The sequence below is a fragment of the Erinaceus europaeus genome, chromosome 7, assembly GCF_950295315.1.
Source record: "Erinaceus europaeus chromosome 7, mEriEur2.1, whole genome shotgun sequence".
NCBI classification, from domain to species: domain Eukaryota; kingdom Metazoa; phylum Chordata; class Mammalia; order Eulipotyphla; family Erinaceidae; genus Erinaceus; species Erinaceus europaeus.
Window position 1 is genome coordinate 74,303,982 of NC_080168.1, and position 21,083 is coordinate 74,325,064.

Below are 21,083 nucleotides of genomic sequence, written 5' to 3' on the forward strand. Positions count from 1 at the left end.
TGGCTATATAAAACCAAAACCCATGCAAAGCAGTAAGTATATTCAACCTCTCAAGCTTTTATTTTTCTAATTCCAGAGGGGTAGAAAAGAAAGCACTAGGTAAGAACTATGGAATTGAGATGGGGGCAGGGCTACCAAACTTTAGTGGATGGTGATTATGGTGATTTATACATACCATGTGTGGATGCAAAATTCTACCCCAGTGTAGTCCGGGAGGTGGTGCAGTGGATAAAGCATTGGACTCTCAAGCATGAGGTCCTGGTTCAATCCCTGGCAGCACATGTACCAGAGTGATGTCTGGTTCTTTCTCTCTCTCTCCTTCTATCTTTCTCATTAATAAATAATTAAAATCTTTTTTAAAATGTTAAAAAAATCCTACCCCAGATATCTTTTCTTTTTTCCAGCCATTCACCCATCCAACTTTCCTTCCTTCCTTCCTTTCTCTCTCTCTTTTTTCTTTCTCTAGGGTTATTGCTGGGGCTCAGTGCTGGCACTATGAATTCACTGTTCCTGGCAGCCATTTTTCATTTTTTTATTGGATAGAATGGAGAGAAATTGAGAGGGGTAGGGGAGATAGAGATGGGGAAGAGAGAGAGAGAGAGAGTCCTGCAGTCCTGCTTCACTGTTTGTGAGGCAACCCCCCTGCAGGTGGGGAGCTGGAGTCCTTGCATGGGTCCTTGCACTTCCTACTAAGTGTGCTTAACCCTGTGCACCACCACCCCACAAGCTCCAGAAATCTTATAATTCTGCAAAGCACTGTTAAATCACTAATAAAAAAAGTAGAACAAAATAATAAGGTAGAATAAACCAGTGACTTCCTTATGCATTCTACTGTTATTGAAGTCCCTAAAGATAGAATTATGCATGTGCTAAAGTTATTCATAGTGCTAAAAATTAAAAGAGAAATAAATATTTAAAAGATTATACAATAAAAATGTTTAATCAATAACCAGAAAATATGTGTGTATCAATATTTGTTTAATTCCAGAAGAAAAGAAAAGCATAATTAAGGAAGAAAAAAAAAACACCTTAATTTTCACTGTTTAAAATAACTACTCAGCCTGAAAATTAAATCCCAGATCTGATTTTCTAATCTGTTGAGCAGTTATCTTTGTGAAATTTTCTACTTTTAATTGTTTTCACATTCCAAATGCATACAACAAACTTTATCAAACATTACTTAAAATTCCCTAAAAGCTGTTACAAGATAAATCAAACCTGCATTGACTTCACAACAACCTCCTAGTATTTCAGGACTTCACAGTATCAGATTAACAATTCCATGTTACTTCACAGATATTACTGAAAATACACCATATGTATATATAAGGTATATGTATATTAAATATGTATATCTTTCATGATGTTAAGAACTAGACTCTTTAGTATAAAATTGCACATTTTGCTATGGACTTCAATATGAGACCCTTAAAAATATCTTTTTTTGTTTGTTTTTTCTTTTCCTCTTTTTTTTGTAGTTATTATTATCATTGTTGGATAGGACAGAGGGAAATGGAGAGAGATGGGGAAGACAGAGAGGGGGAGAGAAAGATAGACACCTGCAGACCTGCTTCACCTCCTGTGAAGTGACTCCCCTGCAGGTGGGGAGCTGGGGGCTTGAACCAGGATCCTTATTCCAGTCCTTGCACTTTGTGCCACCTGCGCTTAACCCACTGCACTACTGCCCGACTCCTGAGACCCTTAACAATAAAAGACACTTGGGGGCCCAGCAAGATAGCCAACCTGAATAGTATGGCTGCTTTCTCATGTGCACAACCTAGGTTCAAGTCCCCCACTGCACCGGGGGTGGGGGAGCTTCTATACTGTGGTATCCTTCTCCCCTCTCTATCTGAAAAAAAAAAAAACTGATTTGGAGCAGTGACAAAAAATATATATTTTTTAGAGTTCCAACGGACAACTCTCAAGCCTGTGATTCTGAGATTCTGAAGTCCCAGGTTCAGGTCCAACCCCTGGCATCACCAGAAGCCAGTGCTCTAGTAAAAATAGAATAAGATAAAATAAAAATAAGATGCCAACAGATAAAAATACCTCGTAAAGGTTGGATGGTGGTGTAACTGGTTAAGTGCATGTATTACCATGAACAAGGATGTAGGTTTAAGCCCCCCTGGTCCCCACCTACAGGAAGAAAGCTTTACAAGTGGTGAAGTGGTGCTACATATGTTTCTCTGTATCTCACTCCCCCTCTCTATCTCCCCTTCTATCTCAATTTCTCTCTATTCTATCAAATAGTACAGTTAAAAATTAATAAAAAATAATAAAAATAAATATTTAAAAATATTTCCTGTTTTTATACTGTTTTCATGATAACTTAATAGTTGACTTTATAACAACTTACATAATTTCTTCAATAATTTGACTACTATCTATGCACAAGATAGTTTAGTGGCATAGTCATTTCTACTATATGCTTGGTGAGACTGAGTAAATAAAGGGTTGGCCACCGTTGGGAGGTAGAGAACATTCGAAAGGGTAAACTTATAGCTGCAATGATGAACACATAGAGCAGGAAGATAAATTAGAAAATAAGAGTGGGGAGCAATGACATCATCTTCTCAGAAAATAAGTTGGATCCACCTGCATATCAAATTTCAGGCTCAGAGAAAGAAAAAACTGTATAGTCACAGGCCATTTGGAATATAACAAAAATATGCCTACTAGCTGTCTACAAAATAGAGACCCCCCCCCCAACTCCTCATCTGCACTATTCCAGTCTTTAGGTTCATGATTAGTCAATAATTTATTTGGTTTTATATGTTAACTCTCTTTTCAGCCACCAGGTTCTAGATGCTGCCATGATGCCAACTAGATTTCCCTGGACAGATAACCCCACCAATGAATGTGTCCTGGAGCCCTGCTTCCCCAGATCCCCTCCCCACTAGGGAAAGAGAGAGGCAGGCATACAGATGCCAGACCTTCAACCTTCTGCATCCCATAATGACCTTGGGTCCATACTCCCAGAGGGATTAAGAATAGGAAGTCTGGGAGTTGGGTTGTAGCGCAGTGGGTTAAGCGCAGGTGGTGCAAAGCACAAGGACCTGCATAAGGATCCCAGTTCGAGCCTCCAGCTACCCACCAGCACGGTAGTCGCTGTCTATCTTTCTCTTCTCTCTGTCGTCCCCTCCTCTCTCCAATTCTCTCTATCCTATCCAACAAATACAACATCAATAATAACTACAACAATAAAACAAGGGCAACAAAAATGAAAAATAAATAAATTATATATATAAATCTTTTTAAAAAAGAATAGGAAGTCTGTCAGGGGAGGGGATGAGATGCGGAATTCTGGTGGTGGGAATCGTGTGGAGTTGTACCCCTCTTATCCTATGGTTTTGTCAATGTTTCCTTTTTATAAATAAATATAAATAAATACATAAGTTTTAAAGAAAAGAAAAGAAAAGAAAAGAAAAGAAAAGAAAAGAAAAGGAAAGAAAAGAAGAGTGGGGTACTGAATCAAGTGGCACTTTGGAGGGGCAGTGTTCATCCTCATCCTATGCTGAAGAGCTTCTGCCCCTAAACAAACTTACATGTTAAAGGCAGGTAGAAGCACCAAGTTACAACACTAAATAGTTTTAGTTACCAAACCATAAATTCTATATACTAATAAGGATGACTCATAAGCACTTTTATAGGAGACTCTGAATTCACTTTGCGGATATCTGTTACTTGAAATACTTGGAATCTCTCATCTGTCTGTATATGCATGCCTTACTGTAATTTTGTTTGTTTGTTTTTGAATATTTATTTATTTTTTTAATTCCCTTTTGTTCCCCTTGTTTTATTATTGTTGTTGTAATTAATTTCATCGTTGTTGGATAGGACAGAGAGAAACGGAAAGAGGAAGGGAAGACAGAAAAGGGTAGAGAAAGCTAGACACCTGCAGACCTGCTTCACCACTTGTGAAGTGACTCCCCTACAGGTGGGGAGCTTGGGCAGGAACTGGGATCCCTATGCCAGTCCTTGTGTGTTGGGTAGTATGCCAGCTCCCCCTGGCTTCTGCTTAACCAAACACCAGTATGTCTGTATGAGATTAATTTGATCCCATTCAAAGCAGCGGTCTATTTACATAAATCACTTTTACATTTACATAAAGCACCACACTCCCTCCAGGGCATTAGTGGTTTAGTGGTAAAATTCTCACCTGCTCCGCCCCCTCTCCTTGTCACACCTGATCCTCTCCTTGTCACATCCTGATCTTCCACCAGTCACTTTTCGCTCCACCCTCTCTATGTCACATCCTCTTTCCACCCTACTTGGAGAGTATAAAAACAGCTGCTCTTCTGATTAAAGACTCTTGGAAATTGCTTTCCGGCTGCGAGAGTTCCAGAGTTTCTGCGAAGTTAGTGCAGCAAGAGTTCCTGATCCCTCTCCCACGCAGCAGCCTAGATCTGCTCCAGTTGAGTTCTCTCCAACCCAGAGAGCACCAGCTCAGGAAGAAGCACCCTCAGGCTATCCCGGCACTTGTGCTTTGCGCCACGTACACTTAATCTGCTGAGCTACCGCCTGACTCCCACTGCCTTACTGTAATTTAGATGAACATTTAAGTCAGTCTTATAACTACTGCATATGTCTGTTAGTATTCTCTGGGTGCTCTTTTGTAATTTCATATATCTTTGGTTTGAAAAATGATAGTGATATGGTTGTATTGTAGATCAGAGGACACAATTGTTTGTTTCTATTACTTTCTCCATGACTACAACAGTTACACATTTATCCCCTGTAAGCCCAAGATTCAAGAGAGTTTTGACAGAAGTAACCACATTGCCATCCTCATAAAATACCTGTTTATGGGAGTCGGGCGGTAGCACAGCAGGCTAAGTGCAGGTGGTGCAAAGCACAAGGACCTGCATAAGGATCCCGGATCAAGCCCCCAGCTCCCCACTTGCAGGGGAGTCGCTTCACAGGTGGTGAAGCAGGTCTGCAGGTGTCTATCTTTCTCTCCCTCTCTCTGTCTCCCCTCCCCTCTCCATTTCTCTCTGTCCTATCCAACAGCAATGACATCAATAACAACAACAATATTAGCTACAACAAGGGAAACAAAAGGGAATAAATAAATAAATAAATATTTTTTAAAAATTAAAACATACCTGTTTATCTCACTGTATTTCTTTTCTTTTCCTTTCTTTCTTTCTTTCTTTCTTTCTTTCTTTCTTTCTTTCTTTCTTTCTTTCTTTCTTTTTGCCACCAGGGTATTGCTGGAGTTTGGTGCCAGCACTACAAAACCACCACTTCTGGTGGCCATTTTTTCTTGTTTATTTTTTTCTTTCTAAATTTTGTTAGATAGGACAGAGAGAATTTGAGAGAGGAAGGCCAAATAGAGAAAGTGAGAGAGGGCAGGGATAAATTGCATAATAGTTATACAAAGAAACTTTCATGCCTGAGGCTCCAATGTTACAGGTCCTATCTCAGCACCACCATGAACCAGAGCTAAGCAGTGCTCTGGTAAAAAGAGCGAGAGAAAAGGAGAGAGATAGGGGCTCAAGCAGTGGTGCACCTCATTGAGCACAGTACCCAGGTTCAAGCCCCTAGTCCCCACCTGTTGGGGGAAAGCTTTGTAAGAGGTGAAGCAGTTCTGCAGGTGTCTCTCTGTCTCTTTCCCTCTCTATCTCCCCCTTCTCTCTCAATTTCTGACTGTCTCGATCCAATAAAGATAATTAAAAAAAAAATTAAGTGGTCCAGAAAGTGGTGCAGTGGACTCTCAAGCATAAGGTCCTGAGTTCGGTCCCTAGCAGCACATGTACCAGAGTGATGACTGGTTCTTTTTCTCTCTCCTCCTCCTATCTTTCTCGTGAATAAATACATAGTCTTTTAAAAAAATTAAAAGAAGAGAGAAAAGAAGAGAGAGAGACAGACAAAGAAGGGAAAGAGAAAGACAGACAACTGCATACCTGTTTCACCACTCATGAAGCATCCCCTCCTGCAGGTGGGAAGCAGGGACTTGAACCTAGGTCCTTGAGTTTGGTAATATGTGCTCTTAATCAGATAAGGAACTGCCCTGCCCCTCATTGTCTATTTTTAATGCTTGTGTTATTTCATCAAAATTTTCATGTATTGAAATGCTTCCGTTCAGAAAGCCTTCAAGATTATCTAGTTTCACATGCAAACCATCAACAATGTCTAACAGCATCTTGTGAATACCTTCTGCTGTTGCTCCTCTTTCATCTTCTGCAATTTTCGGTTTTCTTCTTCCTTTACAGAATCTTTGTATGCCTGACTCCTGGACTGCAAAAAAACATATATTAAAAAAAACATGTAAAAAGGCATCACCACAATCTATTGGTCTGTCAAACACCAATTCTACTAACTCAATCTCTGTACTGAACATACAGTAAGATCTCCTTATACATTTGCTTATTGAGTGACTTCTGTATATGTCTGAGCATGTCCGTTGGGATATATATATATATATATATATATCCATCCAGCACATTTTAAAGGATGATCTAAATGCTTGCTTAATTAAGCTTTTTAAAAATACCCCCTCAGTGTGGTCTGGGAGGTGGCGTAGTGATAAAGCTTTAGACTCTCAAGCATGGGGTCCTCGGTTCCATCCCTGGCAGCACATGTGCCAGAGTAGTGATGTCTGGTTCTTTCTCTCTCCTCCTGTCTTTCTCATAAATAAAATAAAATAAAATAAAATAAAATTACCCCCTCAGAGATAATCAATATAGTTTATAGAAAAATATAACAATTATTACTATTATTATTTTAAAGAAAGTGACTTTACACTGCTTGTTAATGGTATTCTATAAATAAATAGCTTGTCAATGAGTGACTCATACACATAATTCCAAAGTCACATTTCTTTTTTCTTTTGGCTCCAGGGTTATCGCTCAGGCTTGGTGTTGGCACTATGAATCTACTGGTCCTGTCAGCTATTTTTTTCCTTTTTATTAGATAGGACAGAGAAAAACTGAGAAGGGAAGGGGAGGTACAGAGAGAGAAAGACACCTTCAGACCTGTGTCACCACTTGTGCAGCAACAAACCCCCCCTCCTGCAGGTGGGGAGCCAGGAGCTCAACCGGGATCCTTGCACAGGTTCTTGTGCTTGGTACTAAGTACGCTTAAACCCGTGTGCTACAGCCTGGCCTCCGGAAACATTTCTTTTTAAGTCTCTGCTTCCCTAATACACACCTGAAGCTCTTTTCTATTTCTGAGAGATAAAGTTTGGAGAAAGGACCAGAAAGCTGGATCAGGGAAGAGAGTAGCTCCCTAATATGGGAAAAGGATATAAATATTGTTGACTGTAAACCCCACCAATTTGATCTGATCTGGGGCCCATATTCAGCTTAGGAGCCTATTTGACCTCTGCATCCCTGTAGATCTGAGCTCACATTCTGTGGTTCTGTAGGAACGTGTTCCAAGCTGCCTCAGTTTCAGGACCCATCTTCCTCAGGTGAAACATAAAGTATGTTATTCATCCTACCTTTGGAGGATAGAATTTTCTCTATCAAGGTCCTATGGAGGAGTATGGGTCAACCTGTCAACGCCCATGTTCAGCGGGGAAGTGATTATAGAAGCGATTATACTGTCTGCACCCCATAATGACCCTGGGTCCATGCTCCCAGAGGGATAAAGAACAGTAAAACTATCAGGGGAGGGGATGGGATATAGAGTCTGGTGGTGGGAATTGTATGGAGTTGTACCACTCTTATCCTATGGTTTTTGTCAGCGTTCCTTTTTATAAATAATTTTTTTAAAAAATTCTGTTTAGTAACACAAGAGTCATCACTTCTAGCTTGATTAGGACCTCAAGGAGGAGCCTTAGAGCCCAGCACACAGCAGGATGTCCTTCTGTCCCACTGGCTAAGGGCCTCATACACTGGCATAAGGACCACATATTCTATAATTTATGAGGTTTATAGTATTCTGACTAACCCTTCACCATATGTTTTCTCTGTCTTGCCTGGATTTGTGGCCCGGCCTCTGTAGAGAGGCCAGATTGATAAGTAATCTGTAGGAAACTCTATTGTTCGCCTAAAACTATTAGCAGCATCACAGCAGCATGTTACATATTCATGCCTAGCTCTTTGGACTAATAATCTATAAAGCTTATGGAAACTGGTCCTACTTTTGCCCCTAACTTTTCTTAAGCAGTTCTTAATCCATTCCTCACTTCTGTCAGTATAAAAATTTAAATAAATAAATAAATAAATAAATATTTCCATCAACTTTCCAAAAAGGGAGAGAAGCTTTCATGATGATATCCTCTATAATGCTTCTAATTAGAATAGTAGAACTCCAGATGTGTTCAGAAAGTCCCCAAATCCTGCTACATTAGATAAGGAAACACATCCAATTTTTGCCTCCAGGGTTATCGCTGGGACTTGGTGCCTGTACTATGAATCCACTGCTCCTGGAGGCCAGCTTTTTCCATTTTGTTGCCCTTGTTGTTACTGTTTGATAGGACAAAAAGAAATCGAGAGAGGAGGGGAAGACAGAGAGGGGGAGAGAAAGATAGACACCTGCAGACCTGCTTCACTGCTCGTGAAGTGACACCCCTGTAGGTGGGGAGCTGGGGGCTCAAACTGCGGTCCTTACGCTGGTCCTTGTGTGTTGTGCCATATGCACTTAGCCCACTGCACTACCACCTGGGTCCCAAGAATTTATTTATTTATTCATGAGAAAGACAGAAGCAAGAGAAAGAACCAGACATCACTCTGGTATATGTACTGCCAAGGATAGAGCTTGGGACCTCTTGGTTGAAAATCCAATACTTTATCCACTGTGCCACCTCCCAGACCACTCCAATAACTTTTTCTTACCTACATCCTAAACACAAGGTGAATGTGACCAAATAGAGGAGGTAAGGAGTGCTTTCTATTTGAAAAGGTTAGTTTTCACTGCAACTATTCTAAATATGACCTCAAAAAGGAAAGGATATGACAGGACACATTTTTCTATCCAAGAGATTAAAAGGAGTGAAATATCTAGTTAAAGTCTATATGGTGACTTGATTCTACTTGCATTTTCTGAATTCTATTTGTATGCCTCCCTTTCAAATATATACACTTTGTGGTTCTTTGGTCAGATATGGGCCCAAGTTTTTAGATTCAGAAGCAATGTTCACTAGTCTGCAAGGTTACAGAAACTGAGAAGACACACAGCACCTTAACTATGAAAAGTTCAAAGTGACTTATAAGCCTAATGTTTGCTTACACAGCTCTGATCACCAGACAAGGCAGGAAGTTTCTGTTTAAAAACAATAGGAGAGAGGGAACAGAAGATAGTTATTTTTCTTTTCGTGCTAAATCCTAGAGATTTTTAACTAATAGTATTCACATAGTTTTTCTATTGTTAAATAGTAACGTAATGCTGTATTTAAACTACACTTATTATTCAAATTAGTAAACTGGCTGAATTTTAACACTTGACTTAAATTGTTAAAGCATTTCTAATAATAACTTGTTTTTGAAACATTAAATCACCTATAATCTTAGACCAGGGAGACCAGAAGCAACTGGTCTTATCATTATATAACATACAGTTATTTGTAATATGTCCATTCAACCAGGTGCGCCACCACCTGGACCCAACATATAGTTATTTGTAAATATATTAAATAACATAAATCATGGTAAGGTCTTATATGGCAGAGTAAATCTTAACCATGGGATTTTCAAAGTAAATGAAGTTGCCAAATAACTTGGTTATAATAATAATCATCTACTGCTTTCTTAAACTCTAAGACAGTGAGAAAACCTTCCTCATTCTCTATAAAACCTGTATTTCTCCCAGTCCTGAAACTTCTGGTGCTTTATTCATTTTCCTTCATGTTTCTCTTGATCCATACCAACTGATACTGCATCTGCTGATCTCAAACAAATCAAGGCAGCCTCAACATGTTTCCTTTCACACTGTGTCCAGAAACACCTGGCCTGGGATATCAACCTCCCAGCTCCAATACTCTGCCACCAAGTTATAGATGCTACCATGATGCCAACCTGTCTTCCCTGGGGAGACAACCTCACCAATGTGTTCTGGAACCAATGTGTCCCCAGAGCCTTACCCCACTAAGGAAAGATAGAAATAGGCTGAGAGTATGGATTGACCTGTCAACACCCATGTCCAGTGGAGAAGCAATTATAGAAACCAGACCTCCCACCTTCTGCTTCCCATAAAGATCTTTGGTCCATACTCCCAGAGGGATAAAGAATAGCGAACCTTCCAATGAAGGGGATGGGATACAGAAATCTGGTCATGGGAACTGTATGGAATTGTACCCCTCTTACCCCACAATCTTGTTGATCATTATTACATCACTAATAAAAAAGGGGGGGGGGAAAACTAAACTTATTATTATTCAACTAAAATACAAACTGTCCCACATTATCCTCCAAAAGTCAGACTGATAATATATTCATTCAACAAACAATAACTAAGTCTACTGGTAAGACACAATGCCAGAGTTTAGGCCCAGCCTAGAATGGAAGTTAGACAGTAAGACTAACGATCAAAGCATAGTAGGCATTTTGACAAGAGGATGATCAAAAGGTCATTTAATTAAACTGGTGAAGGACACATTCTCAAGATGGATGATACTACATTATGTTTTAAACAATAAATAGATATCAGGTTTAGAAGAAGGAAGGGCATGGGGTGAAAAGTTAAAAAACAGCCCTGTATGGCTTGCTTCCGCAGCTATCACAAAGAACCACACTCTGGGTGGCTTAAACAACAGAAAGTTATTGTCTCACAGACCTGGAGGCTGAGAGTCCAAAATTAACAAGTCTGAAAGCTGAGGGATGTAAGGGAACAATGGAGGCTTCTTTCTTTAACTCACCAATGGCTCCCTTCGAACTGTGTCTGTTTCCATTATCATCCCTCTGTACATGTCTGTCTCCCAAGTTCAAACTTCACCTTTTTGCAAGGTCATCATTCATACAGGATTAGATCCACCATATGAATTCATTTTTACTTCACTATGTCTGTCAAGATCCACTCTCCACTTAAGGTTGCATCCTGAAGTATTTGAGATTCAAACTTCAACATGGAACTTATGGAATTTTAGGGGACAGTTCAATCCATGTGAGTATGAAGATGTTATTTGAATATGGTGGAACAAAGATGTTTCTGGTCCCTTCTTCTCTCAAGAGTTAGCCTAAACAGAGGAAAATAGAAAACTCTATAGAAGAAGAAGAAATGGAGAAAGAAAGAGAGGAGAAAGAGGAATAAGGAAAGAAATGGTAAGTGATTTAAAAAGGAAAAAAGAATATCTAAAGACTTGCTGGTGAGTGACAGAGGACACAAAGAGACAGTTCCTCCACAAAGAAGTGTGAAGTAGGGGCCTGGCGGTGGTGCACTTGATTGAGCACATATGTTACAGTGCACAAGGACCTGGGTTCAAGCTCCTGGTCCCCACCTGCAGGGGGAAAGTTTCACAAGTGGTGAAGCAAGGCTGCAGGTGTCTCTCTGTCTCTCACCCTCCCTATTTTCCCCTTTCCTCTTGATTTCTGGCTGTCTCTATCCAATAAATAAAGATTTTAAAAAAGGAGAAGTGTGAAGTCCCAAGAAACAGATGCATCAGCTACTGGGGAAAACAGGCAGACAACAGGAGATGCCCATGCTGCTCTGGCTTGGAAAATGTTGGTGCTAATTCTTTCAATCCAGTGTATACTCTGGATAAACTAGATCAGGCACACCTAGTTCAGAAGGCAGTAGTGATCCAACCCCACATCGAGAATGAAAGCGTTGACATAAAATCCCACATACTGAGTAGTGAGCCTTTGAAGCTTTCTTCTGCTCTCTGCACGGTTTCCTCTGAGAGACAAAGATGAGATTTATCCGTAAAGCCAGAACAGAGTATCTTAAGTTACGGGGGGTGGGGGGGGGAGAGCTCTTGGAAATCATAACTATGCCCCTTCTCTCTACAAAAGACAAGCCAGTAAAATAATTAAAAGATAAAGTCTTGTGTGATAAGAGGTGTTTTAGGGAACATAAAGCTTATATATATATATATATATATATATATATATATATATATATATATATATATATATGTTGCACTATAACCCCCTTCCTAATAAAGAGTTCCTAAAGATCTTGCAATTTCCAAAAGGATACGAACAATATAGCATCTCTTGTTTTAATGTTTGATTTTTGGCCCCATTCTTTACACACAGGACTCTTGCAACTCCCATAAGTTGTGTGAAGCACAAGGACTAGAACAAGGATTCCATTTCAGCCCCCAGCTCCCCACCTGCAGGGGGGCTAGCTTCACAAGTGGTAAATCAGGTCTACAGGTGTCGGTCTTTCTCTCCCCCTCTCTATCTTCCCCTCCTCTCTCAATTTCTCTCTGTCCTATCCAACAACAACAGCAGTAACAGCAACAACAATGGAAAAAAGATGGCCTCCAGGAGCTCAGTGGATGGCACCGAGCCCCAGTGATAACCCTGAAGAAAAAAAATGTCATGCTAAAGGAAAGACTCGAATAATAAATTATAGTATAATGAGACTAGAGGTAAGAAATTAATAAGATCTAAATTAATTAGGCAAAAGAGCACTATTGTGCAGGCATTGAGCCCCAGCAACAACCGTGGAAACAATAAAAAAATAACATAAAATCAAGAAGGGAGACCATTATTCTGGTTAACCAATACACAGAGCCAAATAGCAAAAGAAACACTTGGGCACTATGCTGTGGGGTAAAATGTGGCCCCCAAACATGGCCACATGTTACCCCTGAAGCCACAAATGTTTATGTAGTTTAAAAAAAAAAACCTTGCAGCAACTGGGGCTCTTGAGATGAGAAGCTCCTGGCCGATCCAAGTGGGAGCAGTGTGACCACAAAGCTCTGTGGAAGAGGAAGGCAGGAAGGTCAAATAGTTGAGAGGTGACAAGAGGATGAGAGGATGAAGGTGATGCAGCCTCGACAGGGAGCCAAGGAGATGCCAGCACCACCAGGAAAAGCTAGCAGAGGCAGAGAACAGAATGGCCTCCAGGTTGGTGTGAGACTGTTTCGTGTTATTTTAAGTCACTAAAACTACAGTAATTTGTTATAGCAGCAATGGAAAATAAATACAAGGAATTTAGAGTAGTGGAGTGGAAGTAAAATTGAATAGATGTGAGAGACAGTGCATTTTTAACTTATTAAAGAACATGTGACACAGGAATAAAAATTAAAGTAACCAAATAGTGCAAAATGTACATAAGTATAAGCTCATAGTAAACACATGAGCTATTGAGCAGTGTTCCTCAGACACTACTTTTTTTTTCTTTTTTTCATTTTATTTTATGATTATTATTTTTTTTAATTCTTTAACTCAGACACTATTAATGACACAAATCACTCAAAGTAAAGGATTCTGGGGAAAGAGGACAGGGCAGGGTTTCATTGTCCTGGTGCATGATGGTGGAAAAGGCCCTAATTTGGGGATAAAAGTGTTTTGTAGACACCCATCATGGGAAAATGAGAAATCATACCCATATGTCAACAACTGTACTATAAACCATTAACCTTCCAGTAAAAGGGTGAAAGAAAAAAAAAGATGCAGGTTCTGATGGAATCTGGGGGGCAGAGATTTTTCTGCATTTTTATGATCCCCCAGATAATTCATATGGACCACACTTAGGGTGGTCCAATTGCAAGAATCTATGCTTGCAGAGATGGGGAGATGGAGGGAGAGGTGAAGAGCAGAAAGCAGAAAGGGTTTTGTGCTAGAAGCTAAGGTATTTTGCCTTTATTCCTGAAGACAGAGGAAGCCACTAGGCACTGAATAGGATGTATATGTATATTGTATATATATGCTATTCTCTATGGAAGAATCTAAAACAGAGGCAGAAAGCTGGAGACTAGACACTGTCTCATGTACAAGTGGAAATATCCTGTGATAATGGCAGAATGGACATGGAAATACTAGTACTTCCACCTGCATGGACAGTATAGGAATTATATCAATCCATGGGTAGGTGAGCATCAAAAAGTACCATTTGTTTGAATTCTTCTTGTTCAATACCTAAAAGAGTTTTCTTGGAGTCTTTCTTATTCACACAATTACACATTTTTTATTGAATTCCCAACTGCCAAAACAGATCCACATTTAAATAAGTCTAGAAAGAACAAATGCTAGAGTAAAATTCCATTCTGCAGTAAAGTTTAATTAAAAAAAAAAAAAAATGTCAGCCAGGAAGATAGCATGGTTATGCAAAAGATTTCCAAGCTTGAGGCTCCCAGGTCCCAGGTTCAACTCCTGGCACCAGAATAAGCCAGAGCTGAGCAGTACTTTAGTTTAAGAAAAAGATGAAATTGATACATTACAGTACAACATTGTCCATAGAGATGGGTATCACATCATGCTCACGTTATGTCAGCTGGACAGAGTCAAGGCAAATTGCATCTCTTTTTCCTCACTTCACAAAAGTGTAAGGTACACATTTTATTTTCCTTACCCATCAGAAATGGTTCTGCAAAGCATTCTCAGAGGAACTATATGCATATGGATCAGACAGAATGAGCAGAGTACATTATGGGTAAAGAAATTGGCTACATATATCGACCACCAACAAATTATTAATAGTTCAGTGTCAAAATGGGAACAGCTAATGAATGCAGTTCATAAGGAACCACCTTGGGTCCAATCCGGCTCCATATTTTCTATTAATAGCTCTGAGGATTGTGTGACTAATCTCCAGAAAATGCAGCTCTGGGATACATTACTAATGCTTGGAACGGCGACATTAAAATTCAGTATGACCTTGTTAGACTGAAGAAACAAGACAAAATCAGTAGAGTGAGTGTACACAATTCTTCCAGGTGTTTCAAAGTAGAGAATTCAGGGGGCCTTGACTCAAGAAATCACAACCCTCTATGCAGCTAAACACCCTCTATGAGCTATTCCAACTCTGTTGCCCCTCCACTTGCTCACAATCCAAGAGTATCTGTCAGAGACTGTCAATCTGAATGTGATTTAACTCTACTACCTGTAGCTTCTTTATTCTTAACTCTAGATCTCTGGAATGATGGGACAGAGATCTGATATGACTTGTAGAGCCCACACTAGCATATTCAAACTTCAGAACATCACATTAACAGCATGAAAAAATATATATAATATATATATATATGTATGACTTATGGGTAAGAATATAATGATCCTTCCCCAAAAAAGTGCTAATAATACCTTCCTGATATTATAAAATATGGATACTAAAGGGAAAGGGATGGGAGTAAAAGAAAATGAAGATCAGAGTTCTCTAATTTATCACTGACCTTCCCAAACCTTGGAAAAACTAAGCCTTTTTGAAGCTTAAACCCATCTTTTCTTCAAACTACATCCCTTCCCCAGAGTTGTGCTTAATTACACTTTTTTTCTTGTTCCTAAGTAGCCAATCAATAGTCAAGCTGTGCCAAATTCACCTTCCCAGCCAGTTGGCTGACCTGGACTCATACTGCCATCCTCTTCTCTCCTACTCTAAGTCTATAGATGAGTCACTCCTCACTTCGACTATGAAAGTCTCTTAGAGGCCCCTCTAACCTTCTTTCTAGTCCTTTAGATCTGGCCTTCTTATCATTATCAGAATAATCCACTTAAGATACAGATTTGAACATGAACTCTTCCTGCTTAACTTCTCAATAATTTCAGTGTTGACTAATGGAGAACCAAGGTCTCCAATGTAGCATACAAATGGCTACAGTGGTGTTCTGGTCAACCACACCCCCAGCTCCCTACGTTGGGTATTTCTATATATCTCAATGTCCAGAGGATACACCTAGTATTTTGTGACCTAAGGTCAGAGATGTTGAACAGTCTGCAGTATCCAAAGATGCCTACACAAAGAACTAACCTATTCAAGTGACCACTACTCAGAGACTCCTCATGGTGACTGCTTACTTCTCCAGTTTTCTAGCTCACTCCTCCATCCTGCAGCTAAACAAAACTCTTCTCTCCTAATAGAAGTGATGCATTTTCTTGCTGCCATAATCTCAATTCTTCCTTCTGTGTAGTTAACTCCACTTACCCAAGTTGAAGACTGTTGATTCTGCAGTTTATTTTGACAGGTATTTTTGTTTGGCAGTTCTGCATCCAGTCTGCTCAAGAACTCAGCAGTTTTGCTAGAAGAACAAAATAGGTGTTAATGCCTTTATAAGCATATAAAATATCATTAGTTATTATGCTGTGGGACACAAGCCTAGAATCTCATTGGGTGGTGAATAATTGTCATTGGGTGATGAATAAAATTGTCCTTGGAAAATCAATAGATTGGTCTGAGAACAAAGTTAGATACCAAAACAAAATGCTGCTGAAAGACTGCATTCTTTGCTATCCCCATCAAGATTCCCATGACATTTTTTAGGAGAATAGAACAAATACTACAAACATTTATCTGGAACCAGAAATGACCTAGGATTGCCAAAACAATCTTGAGAAGAAAGAACATAAGGCATCATACTTCTAGGTCTCAAATTGTATTATAGGGCCACTGTCATCAAAACTGCTTGGTACTGGAACATGAACAGACACACTGACCAGTGGAATAGAACTGAGAGCCCAGAAGTAAGCCCCTACACCTATGGACATCTAATCTTTGACAAAGGGGCCCAGATATTAAATGGGGAAAGCAGAGTCTCTTCAACAAATGGTGTTGGGGAAAAAATGGGTTGAAACATGCAGAAGAATGAAACTGAACCACTGTATTTCACCAAATACAAAAGTAAATTCCAAGTGGATCAAGGACTTGGATGTTAGACCACAAACTATCAGATGCTTAGAGGAAAATATTGGCAGAACTCTTTTCTGCATAAATTTTAAAGACATCTTCAATGAAACAAATCCAATTACAAAGAAGACTAAGACAAGCATAAACTTATGGGACTACATCAAGTTAAAAAGCTTCTGCACAGCTAAAAATACTACTACCCAAACCAAGAGACCCCTCATAGAATGGGAGAAGATCTTTACATGCCATATATCAGACAAGAGGCTAATAACCAGAATATATAAAGAACTTAAAAATTTAAACAACAAGACAGCAAATAACCTCATCCAAAAATGGGGAGAGGATATAGACAGAATATTCACCAAAGAAGAGATCCAAAAGGCCGAGGAACACATGAAAAAATGCTCCAAGTCTCTGATTGTCAGAGAAATGCAAATCAAGACAACAATGAGATACCACTTCACTCCTGTGAGAATGTCATACATCAGAAAAGGTAACAGCAGCAAATGCTGGAGAGGGTGTGGGATCAAAGGAACCCTCCTACACTACTGGTGGGAATGTCAATTGGTCCAACCTCTGTGGAGAGCAGTCTGGAGAACTCTCAGAAGGCTAGAAATGGACCTGCCCTATGATCCTGCAATTCCTCTCCTGGGGATATATCCTAAGGAACCCAACACACCTATCCAAAAAGATCTGTGTACACATATGTTCTTGGCAGCACAATTTGTAATAGCCAAAACCTGGAAGCAACCCAGGTGTCCAACAACAGATGAGTAGCTGAGCAAGTTGTGGTATATATACACAGTGGAATACTACTCAGCTATAAAAAATGATGACATCACCGTTTTCAGCCGATCTTGCATGGACCTTGAAAAATTCATGTTAAGTGAAATAAGTCAGAAACAGAAGGATGGATAGTCAGGCGGCAGCGCAGCAGGTTAAGCACATGTGGCGCCAAGCACAAGGACCGGCATAAGGATCTTGGTTCAAGCCCCCGGCTACCCACCTGCAAGGGAGTCGCTTCACAGGCAGTGAAGCAGGTTTGCAAGTGTCTATCTTTCTCTCTCTCTCTCTGTCATCCCTTCCTCTTTCCATATCTCTCTGTACTATCTAACAACAATGACATCAATAACAACAATAATAGCTACAACAATAAAACAATAAGGGCAACAAAAGGGAAAATAAATATTTAAAAAAAGAAACAGAATTATTAATATGGGATGATCTCACTCTCAGGCAGAAGTTGAAAAACAAGATCAGAAAAGAAAACACAAGTAGAACCTGAACTGGAATTGGCGTATTGCACCAAAGTAAAAGACGTTGGGGTGGGTGGGTGGAGAAAATACAGATCCAAGAAGGATGACAGAGGACCTAGTGGAGGTTGTATTGTTATATGGAAAACTGGGGAATGTTATGCATGTACAAACTATTTTATTTACTGTTGAATGTAAAACATTAATTCCCCAATAAAGAAATTTTTTTAAAAAGACTGCATTCTTAAAGAGCATTAGTTTTAAAAATATAAAATGAGGGGTGTGCAAAGTAGAGCCATTATTTCTTTTTTGTTTCTCTATTTTGATACAGAGGTAAATGCATCCTCAGATGCAACAGGGTGGGGGCCTTGCTTCCTATCTGAACACTGAAAGTTAGACACTCAGCTATCATTGCAGGGCTGTGACACTGCAGTATCTATGTCATTCCACACCTGGGTTGTATCTGGCCCTTCACCCTCTTTATCTGGCGGTCTACCATGAGGGTGTTTCTTCCCATGCACGAGCTCTCTGGGTTGGAGAGAACTCAACCGGAGCCAACCTGGGTTGCTGCTTACTCAACAATGCTGCTTACTCAGCGATGCAGGAGAGAGACCAGGAACTCGTGGTGGAGCTGGAACACAATGTGTCTTTATTGATCAGAGACCACACTTTTATATATTTAGAACTGGAAGTGGCAAGTCAGAAAAGGAAATAGCTAGGAAAGGGGATGGAGAAAAGGAAAGAGTGGGAAGGTAGAAAGCTTCTGTAGCAACAGTTGCTATGGTTTTAACTGGTGGGATTAATGTACCCTGCAGGCAGGGCAGTCTCAAGGTAGAAAGAAGATAGATCAGGCAATACAACAATTACGTAAATAGGCCATAGTGTCAGCAATGGAGAATGGAGCAGGGGGCCTGCCCAACATTTATCAGGCCCTTCACCCTCATTATCCCGATCATCTCTTTTTCCTCATGGCTTTACTATCAGAATGTGCAGTCCCTCCACTCTATCTAATCCTCTAGTCCTTTTTTTTAAAGATAGGCACAGATAGCAGAAAGAGAGAGAGAGAGGAAGAGACCACAGTACCAAAGCGTCCTTCAATATGGTAGAGACAAGACTCAAAATGGGTCATGCACATGGCAAAGCAGAATACAATCCAAGTGAGCTATTTTTCTGGCCCAATCTAGTAACTTTTTTTTTGAAATAGTTATTTATTTATTCCCTTTTGTTGCCCTTGTTGTTTTATTGTTGTAGTTATTATTGTTGTTATTGATGTCATTGTTGTTAGATAGGACAGAGAGAAATGGAGAGAGGAGGGGAAGTCAGAGAGAGGAAGAGAAAGATAGACACCTGCAGACCTTCTTCACTGCTTGTGAAGCAACTCCCCTGCAGGTGGGGAGCCAGGGGCTCAAACCGGGATCCTTATGGGTTCTTACACTTTGTGCCACCTGCCCCTAACCGGCTGCGCTACCGCCTGACTCCCAATCTAGTAACTTTTAACCATGTCTGGATCTCCCCAATCTAACCTCTTACCTAATCAAACAGTGAACACTAGAACTGGTTTAGTTTTCAGTAACTGAGTGGCTGTCTTCAGTGATTGCCCCATTGTGCAGACCTCTAATTTCTATTCTTGTGTGATTTTTCCTAGAGGACTTATTTTTACTTCTTCTTTCCACAGTCCCAGCCAGATACTTCACTGTGGCCTGATAATGCTTTTTATGCAGTACTAGGGAGTGAACCCAGAGCCTTGCACCTTGCACACACAGAATACTGCCTCCTGGTTCAATTTTCATTTTACATTTTTTTTTTAACTCTAAAAGATTTATTTGCTTTTAGGTGAGGAAGCCATGCAAAAGTTCTATTTATTTCTGGCATATTTAGTACTAGGGGTTGAACCTAGGGCCTCTGGGACCTCAGGCATCTAAGCCCTGTGCTCTAACACAAAGCTATCTTCCTGACCCCTATTCTGTACTTTCTTTTAGAAAGAGAAAGTGAGAGACACCAAACTTACCTATCACTCTACCATCCACTGAGTTGTCCCTCTAGGCCATGCATCTGTACTGTTCCTGGTGTTATCATGTCAGGGAGCAGACCCAGGGCCTGAGAAGTGGTAATGCATGTGCTCTACCTGCTGAGCCACCTCCTGGGTGCCAGCCTCACCCTGATTTCATATTCCACCAAATCTTTGTGGCCTTTTCCCTCCTGTCATCTTACTTTCATTAGTTGCTGCTTCCCTAACACTTTTAGGCCCAGTGCTGAGATCCAATTCATCAAGCACTGAAGACATGACATCAAAGGAAACACAAATAACCTGATATAAACAAATGGCTTGCCCTGGATGGGGGGGGGGGGGGGTTGGCAAGACAAGGAATTAGAAATTAAGCAGATGCCAACATCACTTCAAGTAATTGCTTAGATAGAACATGGCATTTGAACAAGGTCAGAGGCTTAAGCTGAGAAGGGAAGAGCAGAAAGTTAAGTGGCGAACATAACCCTAAGAAACGCCAAGGCTTTGGCGGTTGAGACAAGCAGCCTTCCCATTTGTCTGGGACTGCTTATCTCATCCAGAGTGGACAAGGAGACTAATGAAGCTGCAGAGTCTGCAAGTGGCCCCACTGTCGGCGGCTTTATGAAGTCATCAGTCAAAGTATAAAAATAAGTGAGAGTTGCCAGGAGTTTGCATGAGATTTCTGAATATCCTTGACTGAGTACAGACCACATGAGAAAGTGGTGAAAGAACACTGTGATAAGCAAAAAAAGGAACTTCAAACCAAGTTGACTGGCAGCTGTAATTGCCTTACTACCTTCCAGTGACAAACACAAGGCTGACTAGATAGCTGCCAAGCATCGGCCACGGTCCCTGTGCTAATCTTCATGGCCCCACTCATGCTCCAGAGTAAATCATAATCACACAACTCTGACTGGAACACAAGGAGGGGCCTGTGGGGAATGTGAATTACTCCCAAATACTTAACTACACAAACAACATAAATACCAAGTTATCAGTCTAATCATATGTTTATACTGTTAGTGCAGTGCCTACTATATACCTTCCACATACCAGCTTGACTGAATTAGGAACCTGGTAAAACAAATATGGAAACTCCCTCGAAAGACAAAAGGAGATATGGGGAAGTCCAACAAGACACAGTGCTAGAT

General features: G+C 40.3%; 1 protein-coding gene across 4 annotated transcripts in view; it reads right to left on the bottom strand.

Annotated features, from left to right (window-relative positions):
- Positions 1-21,083, bottom strand: part of EPSTI1 (epithelial stromal interaction 1) — a 171,473-nt gene that overhangs the window by 32,325 nt on the left and 118,065 nt on the right. For 2 of the 4 annotated variants that reach the window (XM_060194769.1, XM_016194658.2), the window contains exons 7-9: positions 15,976-16,069; positions 9,178-9,210; positions 6,157-6,240 (exon numbers count right to left, since the gene is read on the bottom strand). In XM_060194769.1, coding sequence (XP_060050752.1) covers positions 6,157-6,240; positions 9,178-9,210; positions 15,976-16,069 — 211 coding nt within the window. The remainder of the gene's footprint in view (positions 1-6,156; positions 6,241-9,177; positions 9,211-15,975; positions 16,070-21,083) is intronic. The other 2 variants (XM_060194770.1, XM_060194771.1) reach the window with 2 other exon arrangements.